This window comes from Melanotaenia boesemani, chromosome 1 (assembly GCF_017639745.1).
Source record: "Melanotaenia boesemani isolate fMelBoe1 chromosome 1, fMelBoe1.pri, whole genome shotgun sequence".
In the NCBI taxonomy this organism is placed as follows: domain Eukaryota; kingdom Metazoa; phylum Chordata; class Actinopteri; order Atheriniformes; family Melanotaeniidae; genus Melanotaenia; species Melanotaenia boesemani.
Window position 1 is genome coordinate 9,128,036 of NC_055682.1, and position 21,182 is coordinate 9,149,217.

Here is a 21,182-nt window from a genome sequence, read left to right on the forward strand (position 1 = left end):
CACAGCCATGACTTGGTTAACTTTTTCACTGGCGCCCTTGGATGTGTAGTATCTCTCCACAAGTGCAGTTTCATCCTCAAATAATATTTTAAAGAGCTGGTAAGTATTTATAGCTGCATGAAGAGTTGTGGTTGTAGTCTACAAAACACTGGCAACAAGGGCCTTAAGAAGAATGTTGGGACTTCTTGTGCAGCTTTCCTCAGACACACTTGCATCATCTATGATGCAATAAGTGCTGTTGCCTGTTTTTTGCAGATATAAATCCTTCAAGCGTGTACTTCTGTCAATTTTTCATCCATTGTACAATAAATTTGATGTGGCACCGTAGTAAAAAGTCTTTTTCCACCATTGCTTTTTAAACATAACATATACTCTTCTGCCCTTTGACCCTGAAAAATGTACCTTTCATCTAAAGATCTTGATAGAAAAAGTTGTGCTATTTTAATGGTAATAGCATTTACTGTTTATCATCTCACAGCTTATTTTAAAATGCTGTAAAATAATGCATTATGTAAAGAGTTTTGATCTTTAATGATGTGTCCCATGTATTTTAGTCATCACCTACAGGAAAAACTAGTATTTTGGTTAGAAAGTGAAATTAACAGTGTCCTGTGTTACCCTTTCAAGCAGGTGGTGGTGGCACCTTGACTTTTCCTTTTTTCTGTTACATAACTCAATCACTTGTGTGCTGGAAGGGCTAATTTTATCCTCTTTTAAATGGCTTAAGTCTCATTAATGTCAAAGTGCGGTTTATCAGGCAGGCTTGATTGACTTGGCAGTGGTCCTGTCCTCACCTTACATGTTCTCTTTTCCCTTTTATTCTTATTAAAGTAAATCCATATGCTAAATTATCAAATCCTTTAGTAGCTAAATAAAGAATAGTTCAATATGTTTCTAAACTGTGCATAAGCCTAGTTAAAGTGATGTCTCTCCTATCAAATGTGCATTGTTGTCTGCAGGAAGGTGTTTTCAATGTAGTAAAGCTTTCTTTTAATCTGCAACCTTTTGCTTGAAGAAATTTGTATTCTGCAGTATCTGTAGCTACAGCTGATGTTCCAGGTGTTTAAGTCATCAAGGTCAAGGTTGTCCAAATGACCACAGGGATTCGCTGTTATATAACCATGTACGTCTGTCTTCTACAAGGGATTTAAAAGTCTCTCAGGGGAAGGTTTGATCTTTAGTTAAAGAGGCTTTAAGTCAGAGCACAACAAACCTAATGTTCTTGTTACTTCAGAGTCATGATCAGGTGGCAGATAAAGAACTGCATAGTAGGATGGATCAGTTTGTGAACTGCAATTAATACCCGTGCAAAGCAGCACGCTTACTGAGCTTTAAAGACATCCTTAACTTAACAGTTGGACAGAATAAGGCTCAACCTCTCACCATTCAACAAATAAAATAGCACGTCAAAATGCGGTTGTAAAAACATTCAGCAGTCAGCTGTTTTCATAGATGCAAAATCCAGTGTTCTGTGATTTAATACAGAATATCTCACATTAGCATTAATTATCATGCTAAGACAAACAGAACCAGAGGCAAGGACGTGAGTAAAAGCCAGTGCTCTGTTTACTCAAATTTAGTAAATGAAACAAGGATTATCTCTGTAAAGTGCAGATTCTCAACAGGCTACTTCTCAGTCTGTGGTAAACATCAGGAAACACCAGCTGTAGCAATAAGATGTGACTTCCTCAAACTTTTTATAACAGAATTTAAGCATATGGACATGTGTTTATTAACTGCTTAATGATACAACTGGAACACAATTTTGAGCTGGAGCCTCTATCTCTTCTTCTTCCCCTTCTTTAAAGTATGGGTTAGGGTTAGTCCAAGGAGCATAAGTGAGTTTATTGACAAGATGTCAAAGGTTCAGAGGAGTTTAAAGTACAATGACCAAAGCATTGTCCCTTACCAGCTTCTTGATGGCTCAAAAACAGCTATTTTTTTTGCAAGAGGTGACAGTACAGCTGCTGGGAATCAAACTATTCCCTCTGTTACCTCATTCTTTCTTCTTTTAAAAGTGTGACAACTGTTTTAGTGTAAGGTGGCTATATAAAACCCTGATTGTTTGTTTTCCACAAGTTGCAAATAAGAAAAAAAGCTAATTTGCTAAACATGTTTAAAAGCTTTTTATTATTTAATAAATGGTGATGTCACTTATCAGTACAAGCTGTCCTTTTTTTGTGTCTTTTAGTGCCAACAAAATGCAGAAGCAAGTGGAGGTCAGGATGGGCGAAAACCACCTGGAGCCAATTGTGGAGACCCCCGATTATCCATGTAGTAGTCTCTGTGAAAAGATAATGAAGAACATGGTTCTCACTCTCACAATCCTCGGTAAGTTTAAACAGCATTCAAGCACGGGCAATCAATTTATCTATATTCTCATAGTCTGTTCAGGGGCTCTGTGAGGTTGCAAGTACATTTCAAACAATGCATCGGTTCGAAATTCACCATGGCTCAACAGGAAGGCAAACAAGAGCTGATGCAAAGATAAAAAAAAACCTCCAGTAGAGAGTTAGACTTCCCTACAGGCTTCAAAATCTACACAGGAAGTCAGAGGGACACTGCCGTCCTGTTAGATATGATCCTATAAGTTAATAAAACATTACCATACTAATTCATTCAGCTTGTTTTTATCATTATATTCTTCTGCATGACAGGGAGGCTATAAAACTTAAACATGAGCACTCTAATTATCATCTGAGCATTTGTGACCTGAAGGTGGGTGATTATTTCAGCTTATTAAATGACTTACATGGATGGGTCTCTGTCAAGCCCAGGAAATTCAAAACATAGATCAAAATAAAGATATATATATATATATATATATATATATATATATATATATATATATATATATATGTGTGTGTGTATGTATGTATGTATGTATGTATATATATATATATATATATAAAGAGAAAATATCAGATGAGAGCTTTGTGTTTCCCATCATGTCTTGCATGTGCAAACAGTGGACTCAGTAACTGCTGCTTCATGTCTTTGGGCTGTGAGAGAAACCTGGAAGATCAGAGGAAAATCCTCCCATACATTATAAAAAAAACACTGTCGCAACCTCAGCTTCATAGCTATCAGATCTTCTTGTGTTAACCTTTGAGCCGCTGTGCTGTGCTACATCATGCCAAAACGTTTTACAGAATTCCACTCAAATATAGAACAACTCACACCTTTCTCTCTTTGGGGCTGAAATAGCAAGCTTTCACAAGAAAGGGAGGAGTGTGATCATCTTGATCACATAACATTCAAATCACTTTAAATTGCATAAAGTAAAAACGAGCTTCAATATTTGCCATAAAAAGAAAAGAATAACTGTTCTGTATGTGCTGCACTTGTCACCCAGTTTTTTGTTTTCTAATTAACATCAGATGACAACTACAACTGTGCTACTTTGTTGAAGTGATCCATTTATTCTATTAATTAATTAGTCACACATACAGAGCCGCAGAATATCTACAGATACTTTGTGCTTTATGGTTTTCATTTGTGCTTTCTTAATTTTACAGGTGTGTTTCTTGGTTCAATTGCCGGAATGCTTCTGCGTCACATATCACCTCTCCCTCCTGATGTTATAATGATCATTGCCTTCCCTGGAGAGATCCTTATGAGGATGCTGAAGATGCTTATTTTGCCTCTTGTTGTTTCCAGCCTAGTTACAGGTGGGTGAGATACAGAAACTACAGCAAACAATGCTCTGCTGAAATTGCTAACAGCTGTCACAAAATCAGGTTGCAAGGAACATGTTGCTACCTGGGAGCCGAGTCGGAAAACTATTGAAATTAGAAAGTGGGCGTAATTTCATTTTACTTGGCAAGCCAAAAAGTTTTTAACAGTTCTGATATGAGCATAGATTGTTGTGTAAAGTTTGCAAATTATGCATAATGTGTAACTGTGGAACTTATTTTAGTTTAAAAGATGAACTTCACAAAATGAAGCTAGGGTGTAAAGACAGAAAAGTTATATTACATATTGTTTTTGCTAAACATTCATGTGTGTATAATTCTCTTCCAACTGAACGACACATGACCTTTTAAGGGTCTGTTTTTGAAGAAAAACTATTTTACAAATGCAACAAGATTTACATCTAAACCACTGTATGTCTTGTCATGTCCATACATAACTTTGTTTATTATGCTTTAAAAAAATCTCTTTTAAAAAGAAGCTGAAACCCATATTTGAAAACTTGTTATTATCTAGCTTTTGTTCTTGTGCTCAGTTTCTTCTTGTTTCTTGTAGCTCTTTGTGAAGCACTTAGCTATTGTAATCTTAATAGGTTCTATATTAATAAAATGTACTTACTTATTTAAAATGTTCTTAAAAGACACACAAATAAAATTAAATCTCTACAGGAGGTCTCAAAATTTTTAACTGCAGTGTCTAAATTTAAGAATGAATACAACAACATTATTACCAGAATTACAACTAAAATCACTTGCAAATGGCTGTTTAGAGTGCTAATATAGTAAATATTGTCTAGTCTAAGTCTAGTTATTTTTTTACCTTACCTGTATAGAACTTCCTCACAAAACTTCCTAATGATGTTTTTCAAGCTGTAATCAGCTTTCTTTGTTACTACAACAACATTATTAATCTAATGTCAAGTAAAAGTTTTACTCATCTGTCTTTTAAATTAAATATTTGAAACCAGAATTTGTTTGTACATGCTTAATATATTTGTATTAACTAAAAAAGTATTGCTCAATGACTAATAGACTAATTGTGTATTAAAATATATTGTGCCTGCAGGACTTGCTGGTTTGGATGCCAAATCCAGCGGCCGTTTGGGCACCCGGGCTATGGTGTACTACATGTCTACAACGGTAATTGCAGCAGTCCTGGGAGTGGTCTTGGTGCTGCTCATCCATCCGGGAAATCCCAAGCTGAGGGCCAATCTCGGGCAGGGAAAGAAGAACGACGAGGTGTCCAGCGTGGATGCTTTCTTTGATCTTATCAGAAATCTTTTCCCAGAGAACCTTGTGCAGGCCTGCTTCCAGCAGGTAGGAATTCCCCCGCTGCACGTTGTTTTGTTTATCAAAGGGAAGTAGCGTCAACATTTTTTTCCCCTGTTTTTTTGTCTCTTGTCCAGATCCAGACAGTCACCACCAAAGTACCAGTGCCCACTAACAGGACCAAAGCACCTCCACAGTTCACAATCAAGAGGTCACTTCAGTTCAAAAGTGGAATGAACGTCTTGGGTGGGTGAAAAGTGTCAAAACTCTGAAACTCTGACTGAAATAAGTTGGTGCTGCTGGAGAGAGAAAAAAAAGTTATTTTCTATTACTTTTGTTATATGTAAATAAACCTGTGATTGTTCAAATTTGACTGAGATTTTTTGGAAAAGATGTTCAGTTATTGGTTTGTTGCCTTTGGCCTTGCAAATGGACTTCCTGCCAGACAGGTATATTAATAATTGGATAGTATGTCAGCTGGTTCAATCTTGCATAAAACACTTATGATGCAAATGCAAATGAGCATACACGTAAGACTGTCTGGTTTGTTGTTATGTGTCAGAATATTACCATAAAAGATTTAGTTAAATCCTCCATTCATACAAAATGATTGTTATTGTATTCTGTGTTGAACAGGTTTGATTGGATTCTTTGTTGCTTTTGGAGTCATTATGGGGAAAATGGGAGAGAAAGCAAAGCTAATGTTGGAGTTTTTCAACGTCTTGAATGAGATTGTTATGAAACTTGTCGGCGCAATTATGTGGTAAGTGCGGTTCTCTGCTATCATTATTATTGTGTATACTGCATAAACATTTGCTTTAAAAAAATCTCATAATAATAACACATTATATTTATCTTCAGGTACTCTCCTATTGGTATCGCCTGTCTCATCTGTGGAAAGATCATCTCCATTGCTGATTTGGAGGTGGTTGCAAGGCAGCTGGGGATGTACATGGTGACTGTAATAGTGGGTCTCATCATCCACGGAGGCATTTTCCTTCCACTAATATATTTTGTGATAGTTAAAGAGAACCCCTTCACGTTTTTCATGGGAATATTCCAAGCCTGGGTCACAGCACTTGGAACAGCGTCCAGGTAGGAAGGACTTTTGCTTTTATTTATTATCTTTTTTTTTTTTTTTTAAGAAACATTGCTTGATTAAAACCTGTCTGAGTCTGGAAAACAAAACATGAGCATCTCTCACTTCATTTCTTAATATCTATGTGATTTCTAAGAAGTCTAAACCATTAAAATGATAGTAATCATAAAGTAGACAAGACAAAGCTTCTGACCTTGCCTTCAGATGGGATACCTTCCTTTACTCTATGTTTTATTAATGGGATCAGGTACATCCTTTTTCTTGGAGTTATTCATTTCTCCAGGGTTGCTTTTGTGTCAGATTGTGTGCAGAGTTTGCAGCCTGAGTCTCACTGCTTGCTTTTGTGACTTTCTTTAAAAAGTATTTTTTCATCTTTTTATTTACCACAGTGCTGGTACCTTGCCTGTCACATTCCGATGCTTGGAGGAGAACCTCGGCATCGACAAGAGAGTCACACGCTTTGTCCTCCCTGTGGGTGCCACAATCAACATGGACGGCACAGCACTTTATGAAGCTGTGGCTGCCATCTTCATCGCTCAGATGAATGGAATCGAGCTTGATTGGGGTCAAATAGTTACTGTGAGGTAAGAATTCAGCTGTAGAAATTTGACATAACACTGCCAAGTGATACTAAATTGGGTTTAAATGTCCCCCCCTGCACTTGTTTTGTTAAACCGATGCATGCCTATCTGCTGAAAATGTCATTTGTCTCCTGGTTAGTATGACAGCCACCTTGGCCAGTGTTGGAGCTGCCAGCATCCCCAGTGCTGGACTTGTGACCATGCTCCTGATCCTCACAGCAGTGGGGCTGCCAACTCAGGACATCAGCCTCCTGGTTGCTGTCGACTGGTTGCTGTGAGTTGCACATCACCACTATTGTCACTGTTAAAATCATTACGACACATCCCAGCGCAATAAAATGGGTTCATTTTGTTTTCTTAGCTTATAGTTAGCTTTATCACAACAAATCGACTCTGACGTCCCTAAACTAGATTTAGGCTACAGATGCTATGAGGCTGTATAAAACTTTTATAATTCTTGTGTTGGGTCATGATAAGTTTCCTAAATAAATGTAATGTTGCTTATCATTAGAACACTGGATTACATATGCTGTGCGTGTTGATTCAGGGCATGTGTCACACTGTACACAGCATTTTAAGAAATGTGACATCTCAGAAGGTCATGCATCAAATATGATTTATTTGGCATTGTAATGCACATCAAACAATACTGAATAAAGCATGGTGGTCAGAGTCATTACAGGGATTATAAACCTATCATGTTCGTTCTTTTTATGTCCTGTGCCTGCATGCTAACATATGTAGCATTGACTTGATTGTGTTTGAGAAAATGTTAATAAATGCGAACAGGCAAGCTTTCCAAGTTATGCCTAAATTTTATTCAAAATGGACCATTGAATTGGAATTCATAATTCATAAAAAAATTTATTGCAAAAATTTGTATGTATTTTTGAAAAATTTGAGTATGAACCACAGCAATGGATTGGCAATTTGATCAATTATCATTATGCCCCTTACAACAAATCACAGAAGAAAAGTTCTCCTGTGGAGTTCTTTTTTCATGTATTAAAAATTTTGTTATATCTTTTGTGTTTTTTTTTTTTTTTCTGGCACATGTAGGGATCGTTTCCGAACTTCTGTAAACGTGGTTGGCGACTCCTACGGAGCAGGCATCGTGTACCACCTTTCCAAAGATGAACTCGACAGCTTTGACGCCCAGCAGACCCGTATGGATGAGTTTGAGATGGCAAAGACACAATCCTTTTTTGAAAACAACACCAACCAGACTGTATATGCTCACCACAACTCAATCTTGATAGACGACTGCAAGGTACATTTCACGTTAACGGACATAGAGACTTGTATGTAGACAACCCCTCCCTGTTCTATGTACGTCTCTCTTTTCGTGTCTGTGCTTATTTTCTATGTGGTTGGTGTGTCTTGATACATAGTGCATGTCATACTTTCATCCATAAAAATATTCTTAAAAAGTGGTGAAAAAGCTAAATAAATATGCTCATATTTATTTGTTTATTCACCTATGTCATATGAAGAAGCAGTTTTTGTGATACCAGGGTGAAAAAAGGCAAAGTCTGTTGTTTATACAGTTTTATTCTTGGTTTGAATTATTTTCAAAAAGTCATGGAATTCAAATTAAAGTGTTTCATCAATTATACTCAATGTCTTTTTTTTTTTTTTTTTTTTGTGCATGGATATATTTTATTTGTATTTTGTTGTTTAATGTCCTGGTTACTTTTTCTTTTGTATAATTAATTGTAATTAATTGGACATGTATTTATGGCAGCCCTAACCAAATTACAGTTTTTAATCATTGGACATCTGATCATTTGTAGCCAGTGGTATGCATAAAGACTGCTGATTCACTATATGTCATCTAAAGTGATGCATTATATTCTTGAAATGCCTGTCTCAGATCCTTTCCTGTAGCTTGTTTTTTATTACAAAAAGTTTAGTTTTGTTGATTTTACTGCCTGTTTAATGATGAGTATGAATATTGTAATTCGGTTGGGGAGAGAATCCATAAAATACATGGCCATCTCTTGATAATCAGTCAAATGCAATGACATGTAAACACAATCACTGTATCATTCTGTCAGTGTATGATATGAAATGTTCTTTGTGTTTGGAGATTCACAAACCAATCTCAACCCCAAGGTCAATGGCCTGTATTTGACGAAGCAATGGTTTCTCTGCTCCCAACCAATTTTTAAATAATGGTGCCTTGGCCCAAATAGTTAGTTGTTCTTAATAACTGCTTACAGGTCACCATGGGCAAAAATGGCAACACCCCAGAGTTCTCCCTTGTTGAGGAGGAGCCATGGAAATTTGGGTAAAGCAGACTCAGATGTCACTACACCTTACCCCGAGTTTCACCAGCTTTAACTTTCTGAGGACACAATGAAAAGAAAAAAAATTAACAAAAAAACAAAAATGAAAATTGCTTAAATGAGGACACGCAAAGCGGAGAAAGCCAGCAAAGAGCAACAGTACTGCAACAGCAACCTGTCGGCCAGTCTGACAAAAATTCTGTTACCCAATCTGGGTAACCACTGAAGCAAATCTTGTTTAGCACTATTAGATTTTGTATCTGTACTAACTACACACAAGCTGTAATCTACTTGTGCATTTCCTGCCCCAGCTGATAGCATTCAGAGCCTTACTTGTGGCTGCTGCATGCTTCCTGTTGTGTCTACAAAAACATTCTTTGTTCTGAAACAACTCTTTTTCTTTCTTTTTTTTAATGCATTGAAGCACTTTCTGTGTAGCTTGAGGGGCAGAGAGTTGATAATGTTGGAAAGATGGCCTTGCCAGCTAAACAAGAAACAAGGACCAAGAGTAAAAAAACTAAAAGCTGGTGTAATGTGTTTTTATCAAAATCTGACAGCCTTCATTACTTAGTGGTTGTCTTTATAAACACTGTAAATGTGATTTCTGAAACACTCTAAACTCTAAACCAGAGGTTCAATGGACTGCAAACTAGTTAACACCCCTGTGGCATTACAGGTAAAGTGCAGGACTTTCAAGCATTGCGTTACTTTTGACTTTTTGACTTATGGGATTACACCCTAATGTCACATGGTCAAGCCTAATAAGCAAAGCTGAGGATTTAAGCGGAAAGGGAGTGGCTTCTAAAAGTGGCAACAAACGGTACAAAATGTGTTGCAGAGGGTAAAGCTCCAAATCAAGCGCACGAAAGGCGCCCTCTCAGTTACTGTACTTATTTAATCCTTTATTTATTTATTTATTTTTGTTTGTATGCCCGTTGTGAGTGAAGCACTGAGTCTCTGTTTGCCTGCATCCTGAAAATTGTGTGTGATCTTTATGTGCTCCTGGGAGAAAGAGAGGAAGATTAATGAAGAAAAATAAATAAATTTAAAAAAAGCAAAAAACAAAAAGCTGGCAGTTCAGAGAGAGGAAATAAAAGAGGATTGTCTCCCAAACTCTCAGCAGGCTAGTGCTTTGTTCTGTGTTTTACTTCAAACTGTTTATTTCTTTGCTATATGACAACCTTGCCTTGAAGATGTCACCTGCAGAGTGCAGTCACCATGACAACTAAAACATTTGTGGACAAATGTTAGGAAATTTCAGTAGGATGTTAAGGCTCAAATTTTGAACAGAGAAAACGAATCAGCCCCACCTTCCAACTTCACCACACCCTAAGCGAGGATGGCTGGGCCTTCCTCACACCATATTTAGATTTATTTTTGCACAGCAGATTTGCATATAAATAACAAGCTTCTAATTGTATCTACTGATAATTAGCTCTGGTCATGTCTGTTTAGCAAGTGCACACTAAATTTTGCCTCCAGCACTCGCATAAATCTGACGCAGCAACAACAAGGTCACTGGATGTTGTTTTTACATGCTTTTGAGTTTCATATAGAAACTCTCTCTGAACTTAGGTGGAAACTGGATTGTTTTATCTCTCTTTCATGTAAGCAACAGCTTATATTCATGTTTAAAGTGCCTGCTTGCACTTTGTGTAAATACTATATTTAGATAAACTGTACAAATCAAATGTATAGACCTGACACTTTTGTCATCATAATTGTTTTTACTATGTTAAATGTTTCTATAAAGTCTATACACACATACATATATATATATATATAATATAGTACTCAGCAATGTTAGCGTGATTTTTTTTTCTTTTATGGCCCAGTTGGTGTTTCAATAAATAATGAACTTATGGAAAATATGTTTTTTTTTTTTTTTTACCTGTTTCTTGGTGATTTGATAAGAACAAATCACAATGCTTCACAGTTTTATCTATCTTTAAAGTTAATATTTTGACCAACCCTTTGCAGATATGGTAACCTAAAGGTTTTGAACCCATGACGGTGGTTTATCATTGGTGAGAATTTTGGTGTTGGCAGCTACAGTATGTCCATACAGGAGAACTTGACAAGCCCCTTAGTGTTTGGTTTTGCTACCTTGATACAGAGTCAGTCCCATTATATGTTAATCTATTACATCACTTCTCCATCGGTTTCATGTCTTCTAATAGAATATGTTTTTAGTAAACTGACTTTGTTTAGTAAGTGTTTTCTATGAATATGTGAAATTTTAGTTAAAGTGTATGCTTAATTTTTATCTTTGGTTTTGATTCTATGCACCTATCTGGGAATTATGGGTTTTTCTTGTTTTGTTTTGTTTTTTTTTTCTTGCATCTGACATTCCTGTGATGCAGAACTGTGTTGACGCTGACTGATTAAATGCAAGAAGAATTGAAAAGACTTGTACTTAATAAATCATCACAAACAAAAAACTATTTGTCCAGAAAATGGACTCAAAGTGTGTCAATGTTTTAATACTTGTGTGTAAATATTAAATGAAAACAAATAAATGTTTATTGATGAGCCGCCATTGTGTTTATTTCTAGTAGAACGTGGGATGCAGTGAAGCATATGAGTGCTCAATAAGTGGATTTTACAACATTTGAAATGCCATGTGGGTGTCAAGAGGAGATATTGAGTTAGCAGGCTGGGTTTCCATGAGAAGCCAGTGAAATGAAAAAAAAAAAAAAGCAAGGCAGCTTCAAATAAGTTACATTAAAAAATAAGAATTTCACAAAGACATAATAAAATCATAATAAAATACACCTAAAATATACATTTTGACCAGACTGAACATATATTTCAATCAAGAAGAAAAAAAAGACTCTCTCTCTCTCTTTCTTTAAATAGAGTACTACACACACACACACACACACACACACACACACATATATATATATATATATATATATATATATATATAACAAATTTTCAAATTTTCAACTTTTTATTTTAATTTGCAATAAATATTGTAACTTTAGATGAAGGGTCTTTGAATTTTGAATGTAACCAATAAAAAAATATACCATGATTCTTTGTCAAACAACAGTCAGCATTCTTCTCAACAGTCTGTATAGTTTTGTGCTTCTGATCAAATTCTTCTTCTTCAAGTCTCATACTTTTCTGATTCCCCAGAGGATCCATTTAGTCTGATGGAAAATTCCCAGGAAGATCATCCAAAGGGATAACTGTGTATTCTGCCTCCTTCCCATTCACCTTGGGCTCCTCTTTTTGCAGGAACGTCTGCTTCTCTAGCTCCCTCGTCTGGTTAGAGGCATTACTTGTGGTCTCATCATTGAAAACCCGTTTTGGCCCATACCACCTGAACAAAGAGGAACAGCAATAACTTAATTTAATTCTTACAGAGGATATAGTAGGAAAAAACTGTGTGTATATATATATATATATATATATATATATATATATACACACATTAGTTTTGTGTTTTTAAAACAGAGGAGTCTTACTTGTCCCTCGTAGCAATGGCCACACAGAGTAGCACAAGTGCTGCAAGGCCAACAAAAAATCCAAGGATGATGATCCAATCTGGACATAAGGGAGAGTAAAGGTTACTTAAATGGAATACGTATATTATTATATGGAAGAGGTCCTTATTATAGTTTGTTTGTTTTTTTTGTGTTTTTTTTTTTTGTGTTTGTGGGGGGGGGGGGGGGGATTTGACCTACCAGCTGTTTTGTCTTTGTTGTCCTTATTTGATGTAGGATTTCCAGGATTCCCCACTTTCCAAACTAAAGAAACATAAAAATACAAATTCATGTACAATCGTACAATCACCAAAAAAAACTACATAATGAAATGTTCAGTTTAAGTTAAATTTTCGGTTGGTTTTAGAACATTTACCTTCACCACGTAAACCTTGATTTGATGTCTTCTCAATAGCTTCTTCTCCTGCGTTCTTCAAATATAAGCGGTTGACATAATTTACATCTACTTCAGTTCCAGCTTCGTTTGCCATTGTTGAAGAAGAAAAGCCAGATTGGAGGCTGTGAACGGTGGATGAATCTGACCCAACACTCGAAGCAGTAGTTGTACCACTCTCCTCGGATGTGGACTCCAAGATGCTCTGAGTTGTAGTTGTAGAGTCTCCACTACTGGACTCAGGGAGCCATGAGGTCTCACCACTCCCCTCAGATGTTGACTCCAAGATGCTCTGAGTTGTAGTTGTAGAGTCTCCACTACTGGACTCGGGGAGCCATGAGGTCTCACCACTCCCCTCAGATGTTGACTCCAAGATGCTCTGAGTTGTAGTTGTAGAGTCTCCACTACTGGACTCAGGGAGCCATGAGGTCTCACCACTCCCCTCAGATGTTGACTCCAAGATGCTCTGAGTTGTAGTTGTAGAGTCTCCACTACTGGACTCGGGGAGCCATGAGGTCTCACCACTCCCCTCAAATGTGGACTTTAAGATGCTCTGAGCTGTAGTTGTAGACTCTCCACTACTGGACTCAGGGAGCCATGAGGTCTCACCACTCCCCTCAGGTGGGGAATCAAATGACGGCCGCTGAGATGCGTGAACTGTTGTATTTCTTTTGGGTGACTCAGTTGTCAGTGAAGAGAGACGAACATAATCAATGATCAACTCTTCCATCTCAACCTCTTTGAGGTCCTCATTAGGATGTGCTTGGATCTGGGTCACAGCTGAGGACAAAGAGAAAAATCCATGTATCAACTTAAATATTTCCCAACCAGCCCTGACATGAGTGTAAAGGAAATTACTGAGCTTACTTTCCTTGCCAAAATATACACATGTGAGCTTGTTTTACAGTCTGCTTTGATAAGGTGTGGTGCGAAAGTAATTATTAACTTCTATGACAAATCCTGAGTGTACAAACCAGAGGTTTGCCACATCAAAGCATCAGGTGTAATATCTGACACACCTAATTTGTCAGAGCACCAATGGCTGATTGTGATGGGGGAAGCAATGGATTTATCATATAGTTTATGTAAATCTGCATTGTTTTTGTCAATTTAAATAATAAAATATAGTTTGATTTCTATATATTTCATTTCATTTCAATAATCAGTGATGCAAAAGAGTATCTAAGTTACTTGGATAAAGCTTTGAGGTTCTTATCTTGTTATTTGGGTTTATCCAACTATATCCATAATATATCTCATTACTTATAGCGTAGAGTAACTTTGCAACTATCAAGTGGTTTGCATCCTTACATAAAAGGAGTCGACAATTTTAATTGCCCCTGCAAAGTAAGCAGCTCCACATAAGAAAGGTTTCCCTCCAAACTTCTCAAATGTTTTAATTAGAATTATTGTTCATGGCATAGAAAGAAATCCCCAATATTTCAGTGAATAACAGCAAAGATAAGACTACAGAGACAATATAAATACAAATTTGAGTTTTTGCTTATTTTTAACATTAATGATATTATGTAAAATGAGGTGATACTGATAAAAACAGAATTTGTAATCTAATACTTTGAGTTATAATAGCATTAATTTATGACTTTAAGAAAGTTTGCTGAATAATACTTATTCCGGTATTGAAAATATTCTAATGACAGACTTTGTCCACAACTGAATACAATGAGCCATTGTCTGGGTTAATTCAACAGATATATACAAAGGCTAAAGACTCTGAGAATCAAATCACAAAGCTCCACTCTGCATTTTTGCTCAATCATGTTCAGATTAGACGTTTCCCCCTCTGATGTTACCGGTTGTTCAACCTGGCAGAACAGCTATTTGCTGATCTTTGGTTTCACTGTATTCAAGATAAAAGCGTTAATGCACCTCCTGGAGAAGCTCACAACATTTTTACAAAGGCCACTGTGTGTACTCTGGAGGTGCCAGGCTGATCTGCACACCAACAATGAAATATGACTCTTACAGAAAGAGCTGTACCTGAAACATGAAGATGTTAGAGAACATTCAGGGAAGTGCTGACTCACAGCATAAATAACAAGAGATGTGATGGAAATTATTGAAATTTCAGATATCTGCATTAAAGATTTACTTTGTTTCTCAGACTAAAAACCATCTCTTCAGTTGCATGAAGCCTTAAATAATTAAGACAATAAATAAATAAGACAATCAGTGAAGGTTTTTTTTCCCCATATTTTTTGTCATTGACATGCTAGTGAATTTAATTGTCATTTAATTGCCATTCATAAGAGAAAAAATTATGTTAAAATTATAGATCTTTCTTTCAAAAAGAAGAAAGAAAGAAAAGGCTGCTTACTGTTGAGAGGTGTTGAGTGAGCAGTAGCAAGAAATCCAAAAAGAAATGCAAAAAGAAGATTCTTCATCTTCATCTTTAGTAGCAGTGAACCGGAACTTGACACAATGAACTCTGAAATCTGCAAGAGATGAACCACTTCATCACCTTTTATAGAAGCCAGGCATTATGACAGTACAATAGCTAGATGTGCACACATACGCAGGAGGTAGGCACACCTGTTAACACACCCACCTCTGTACAAGTTTTCTCACAGTATTTTCTTCTTCCTTCTTCCTCAGGCAGAGAATGACAACAGGGAAATGGCAGAAACAAAAGATATATTTATTTGGAATTTTACTTCAGTTGAAGTGATGCGAATTAATTAGAAATGAAATGCCCCAAGTGAGACTATAAATCAGTGCCATCACTTTATGTTTTATTATTTTAATAATGCATCTCATTAAAGACAATATAAAATGCAACATCTTCTGCAATGTCATAACAAGAGGAAGCAAGGAAAATAACATCTCCCTGTCTGTATTATCTAATTTATTTTAAAGGGAGCAGATTTAAAACAGTAGTTTGTGGTTATAAATTGCAAAGGTGGGAATTTTGAACACAACTGCATGAAGATTTACATGAAGAATTAATACTGTGTGTTTGTTCCTGCAAACAACTTTGACTTTTTGACAATAATCACATATTTCATAATAATTATAAACACTGAAATATAATTTGAAAATGAAATTAAATATGAATTTAGAATAAAAAAGGGGTAAATCAAGATAATATGTCTGCATTTTGGGCCTGACACATTAGAAACATAATACATTAAAGCAACATTTGATCAATTGTTGAAATTAGTAAATTTCTAAGCTGTGAATTTTGTCATTAAAAATTGAAATTGATTAATTCATTATTTGAAAATGTAATTAAATTTGTAATTATGAGAACAGAGTTAAAGCTACTCTTAATAATAACTAGAAATTCTGTGGCTGACTGGAAATTAACTGAAAACAGTCCAGGATTTTAATGATGTTTGGTTTTGGAGACACATAAAACAACACACCCTTTCTCATGATGCTTTTTATCATTCTATCTTCCATCAGTTCCATGCAGCACTGAGCCAGAAAAAGCTGCCATTTACGACTTAGCGGGAAAAACTTGTACCAACAACCCAGCTTGGAATCATCTTCCTGCAGGTACTGTGTACTGTATACTAAATAATGGCTGTTATGATACACTGGTATGTGACGGAAATTGATGCGTCACTGCAGAGTTGGAGCCTGAGGTTACTTGGCACATTCATGGAGTTGTGACATGTGTAATGAATTACTCAGCATGTGTGGGTGTGCTCTTGTCCAGTCTTGTATTCCACACCCAACACAGGCTCCTTTCTGTCACTCCTGTGAATTCACTTTTATAAGATGTTAGCGATGATGCACAGCATGAAAAACTGTGAGGTTAAAACAAAGATCTCATTTTCAAATGAGTGCATCAGTCAGTTTACTCTGGCTAGACAATGCTTGTGATTCAGCATTCTAATTACTCTCATACTATGGTTGTCTAGTGAATGTGATGGTCACAGTGGTGAGTCTGTGCATTATATGGTGGGAAAAAATAAAATCCTATGAGACAAAATGTGCAGAACTTAAGCCATTTGGCCTCCCCACATTTTAATGTTCAATAATCAGCCTCAACATTATGATTGCCTGCCTAATACTGAGACGTTCCACTTTTGTCCCACCAATGCAGGTCCTGTCCTGAAGTATGGACTCATCTGGCACCAAGCCATTAGCAGATCCTTTAAGTCTTGTAAGTTGCAAGGTGGGGCCTCAATGGGTTGGATTGTTTTATTTTGTTTTGTTTTCAGCACAGCTCACAAATGCTCCATTTAATTGAGATTTGAATAATTTAGAGCAAAAATCAAGGTCGAACCATTTTTGCATTGTGGTAGGATGCATTACACCTCTTTATAAGGCTACTGTCAGTCCACAAAGAAATGTACTTTGGCAGCAAAAAAGTTTCAGTTTATGTTATGGAAACATCTACATAAACCAAGGTTTCCCAACAGAATTTTGCCCCCCAAAATCTCTTATATTATACACATTAATTCAAACCAGACTATCTTCTTATTATGATTTGAGGACCAGTTTCCAGAAGTGGATTCCAGTCATCATGGTCACCAAACCCACCAAAACCAAGGTCTGCTGCTATGAAGCATTTATGTAACAAACTGCAATACATTGTGGGTTTTGACACATTTTTCTGAAGAACCAACATTAGCATTTTTAGCAATATGTGCTACAGTTACTTTTCTGTTAATCCAGAAAGGGCTAATCTTCACTTTCTATAGGCATTATTGAGTCTTGGTCACCCAAGATACTGTGTTCACCAGTTTTCTTTTTTTGGATCACTTTTGGTAGATCCTGACATTCCACAAATGCTGCAGATGTGGAGATGTTATGATGTGGAAGTGGCCCTTTGAAGCATGACCCATTTATTATTTAGCCTTTTTGCCAAATTGTGAACATAGCAGGATAGAATTTTTTCCTCTTCACCCTCCCTCTGTGAAAGATAGACACCTGGTGTGTGGCTCTGATTGCAGGATGTGGCTCTGCAATACATGAGTAGTGTCTGTACTTTCAGTGTGTCTCTTTCCCTAGCAAGAGCTGGTGTGGTAGGCTGCAGCATTCTGGCCTTTATAAACCTCAAAATAGCTCCACTGTCCATTTTGGAATCTGGCTGTATGTTGACTATGGCATTTTGGCTTGAGTGTTTGTGTAGCTTCACCTCCTGAGCAGTGAGGACATGACTCGCTGCTTCACCTTCATCTCCTGTGTAGGAGAGTGGTGCCTTTGCTCCCAGGCATGTTCTACTGCTGGCATTTCTGGCTGCTGTTGTCTTGTTTCTGTGCATCTTTCTTCTGGGTAAGTGTCTCCACTTGTGATTACTGTGGGTGTTGGTCCCAATTCTGGTACCCTGACCTAAACTATGAAGAAGATCTGAAGATCTAACCCCTGTTCTGTACTAAATGTTCTGGCTTGGCAACCAGTTTGGAGTTTGGCTTGTTGTTTGTTTTGTTTGTTTTTTTGTGTGTGTGTGTGTTAGTTTTAGTTTTTGTTTTTGTTTTTGTTTTTTTTATTTTTGTTTTTTGCGGGTTTTTTTTTTTGCATTTTTTTGCATGTTATTTGATCTTTTATTTTTATGCTGTTAGGAAAAATCTTCCTTACACCAGAACTGCAACGCTAAACCTTCAACATAAGGAAGAACCACAGAGAGTTAATCAATGTATACAATTTTACTTGCAAGGAGTGTACGAACCATACAAGTATGATAGATACACTGAGTTTTTTTTACAAGGCATTAGAAAGGGATGTTCACAAAGTCCTTCCCAGAATTACACAAGTCTCATGTTACAGTATTTTTTCCACTAGACATGGAAAATAAGAAGCATGGGTAGGTTAGTGTTCGGTCTCCTCCTGGTACAATCACGTCCTTTTATCTCGTCCATGGCCTTGACTTTCTGTTACTTCAGACTCAAGCATAAACCAGCACACACATGCACAAAGAATGCTGCTGAGTACTTTTTCTAAACCTTAAACCTGGATTAAAATACAAAGATTGGTACAGAGTAGATACAAAGTAGATTGTAAAAATACAATGAATAAAAGAGTGGGTCAAAGTATAATAACGAATCATTTATAAAATTACAACATAATATAATAAACATAATGATAATCCATATGATTTTCCTTACATAAGCCAAACCAGGAATCATCTACTGTGTGTTACTACTGATTCTTTTGTTCATTTAGCTGGGCTCAGGGAGTTGGTCTCAAGTACTTGGGTGGTGAACCAATACCAGGTTTTATTCACAGTAACTGTCTTAAGAAAAAGTTAAAAATAACTAAATAAATAAATAAAGTAAAAATAAAATTAAATTATTTTGTAAATAAACTATGTTTTTAGAATAAAGTCGTGATATTACACGAAAAAGTTGTAATATTACAAGAAAAAAAGTAGTAATATTACTAGAATAAACTTGTAATTTTACAGGAATAAGTGATATTTTAATATTTTAATTTTTTTATAAGAAAAATGTTGTTGGTGGTGGAGCATTTTGTGAAGTTCTACTTTAGTTCAGGTTTCACAAACAGGAGATACTTAATCTTTTGGCACATCAGCGCCACATTATCATAGTATCAGGACTTTAAAAAAATCTGCAAGTGAATCTATTCCACAGAAAGAAGCAAGCGGACTTAGAGGGAATTGCTGCTTTTGTGGAGGTGGAAATGGCTGGAACTGGTACAATTATAACTTTATGAAAGTATGAAAGTATGACTTTACAGTCCCGTAATACAGAAGAATATTAGCACCACTGGCCAAAAAAAAAAAAAAAAGAAATCTGAGAAAAAAAGTCCAAATTCTGATTTTAATCTCAAAATTCTGACTTTTTTCCAAAACCTAAAAAAATAAAAAATAAAAAAAAATAAACAGGTCTGTGTCTGCTGCTAACAAGGAACCAACTTTGGTTTCAATTTGTTACTGTGGGAGAGCAAGAGAGGACTGAAAATGACTGATATTAAAGATTTGAGACAGAGGGGTCTCAGAAGACCAGATATCGTTGTTAGATAAGCAAAAGGTGAGTTTGTTTGTGATTTATGTGCATTAAAAAGTGTGAAGCGAAGTCTCTGATTAGGCCAGCTAGCACGTTTGTGGACTTTGAGAAAGCGTTCAACTGTCCAGAAAAGGATGGAGTGTTTTCTCCAGGTTGGGAATGAGGTCCTGCCCCAAATGGAGGAGTTTAAGTATCTCGGAGTCTTGTTCACGAGTGAGGGAAGGATGGAGTGGGAGATCAACAGGGAGATTGGTGGGGCATCTGCGGTGATGCGGACTCTGCATTGGTCTGTCATGGTGAAGAAGAAGCTGAGCCAAAAGGCAAAAGATTTACTGGTCGACCTCACCTATAGTCACGAGCTGTGGGTAGTGACCGAAAGAACAAGACTGCAAATACAAGTGGCCGAAATGAGCTTTCTCTGCAGAGTGGCCGGGCTCTCCCTTAGAGATAGGGTGAGAAGCTTGGTGATCATTGGAGGGGCTCAGAGTAAAGTTGCTGCTCTGCTCGGTGTTCCAGGCACATCCCACCAGGAGGAGGTCCCGGGGAAGACCCATGACACGCTGGAGGGACTACAGCAAAGTGCAATATGTCTCAGAAACTGTATGTATCAAATATAATATGGATGACATGAAAGGGTGGGTGTGAAATAAAGTATAAAGTATGACCCATTCATTTTGAATGAATAGCCTTTGCCAAAACCTTTGCCATAGTAACAAGGAAATCAGTGTTTCACCTTTGTGGTCTTAACGTTTTCTGCATCTATATGACTATTGAATTACATACTGTACACATAGCCAAGCTTAAACATTCAAAGTTTATTCATATGTCTTTGAATTGAAACCGTTTTAAATTAAATTTGTCATCAATCTTTAATTAGCCTTAGAACATGAGAATGGGGAAGAGGCTGAGATGTAACTTTGAAAGCTAACTGTTTTATCATTATTTAATGTTTAGAGGTTTTTTGGCTGAGGACTGAATATTCTTTCTTAGTTGAGATGCTCCTTTGCCATTCTAGGTGTTTGGACTCAAGGCAGCGTTTTACTGTGACTGAACTGTTTTCATTTCATTTTCATACTGTTATATGAACATTTGGCCTCAGCTGCTGTAAGGTTTTCTTCAAAAATGTAGATGCACTTAAATCTTGGAAGGTAAAAGCCTGAATCTCAAAAGTGTGGTCTGCACAAAAGCACTTTTTGACCAAATGTACATGAAAAAAGTGGTTAAGTTTTCACATTCATTTCTTGTTCCTTAAGTGACATCTCCTTCCTTGGTTCCAGAAAGGTTTTCAAACTGAAAACATGAAACATGGTTTTCTCTGTGTTCGTGTATAATGAAATGTATAAATGGATAAACATTTTACAAGAGCTTTTAATAGCATGTCCACCATGCTTTTTCAGGCCAACTTGCAGCCATCCTTCGCCCTTCCT

At 36.6% G+C, this 21,182-nt stretch overlaps 2 protein-coding genes across 2 annotated transcripts; one reads left to right on the forward strand and one right to left on the reverse strand.

The window, feature by feature from the left end:
• Positions 1-2,195: 2,195 nt before the first annotated feature.
• Positions 2,196-8,992, forward strand: slc1a2a (solute carrier family 1 member 2a). Its single transcript, XM_041980185.1, has 10 exons — positions 2,196-2,331; positions 3,519-3,671; positions 4,759-5,009; positions 5,099-5,207; positions 5,598-5,724; positions 5,823-6,056; positions 6,450-6,644; positions 6,781-6,915; positions 7,701-7,911; positions 8,864-8,992. Exons 1-10 carry the CDS (start codon positions 2,202-2,204, stop codon positions 8,933-8,935), a joined length of 1,617 nt encoding a protein of 538 aa, XP_041836119.1. The 5' UTR covers positions 2,196-2,201; the 3' UTR covers positions 8,936-8,992.
• Positions 8,993-10,770: 1,778 nt separating this feature from the next.
• LOC121636563 (papilin-like) lies at positions 10,771-15,432 on the reverse strand. The gene is made up of 6 exons (XM_041980152.1): positions 15,387-15,432; positions 15,156-15,273; positions 12,800-13,597; positions 12,625-12,687; positions 12,406-12,484; positions 10,771-12,260 (listed from the first exon to the last, which is right to left on the reverse strand). The coding sequence occupies exons 2-6, from the start codon at positions 15,226-15,228 to the stop codon at positions 12,083-12,085; spliced, it is 1,191 nt and encodes a 396-aa protein (XP_041836086.1). The 5' UTR covers positions 15,229-15,273; positions 15,387-15,432; the 3' UTR covers positions 10,771-12,082.
• Positions 15,433-21,182: the final 5,750 nt, after the last annotated feature.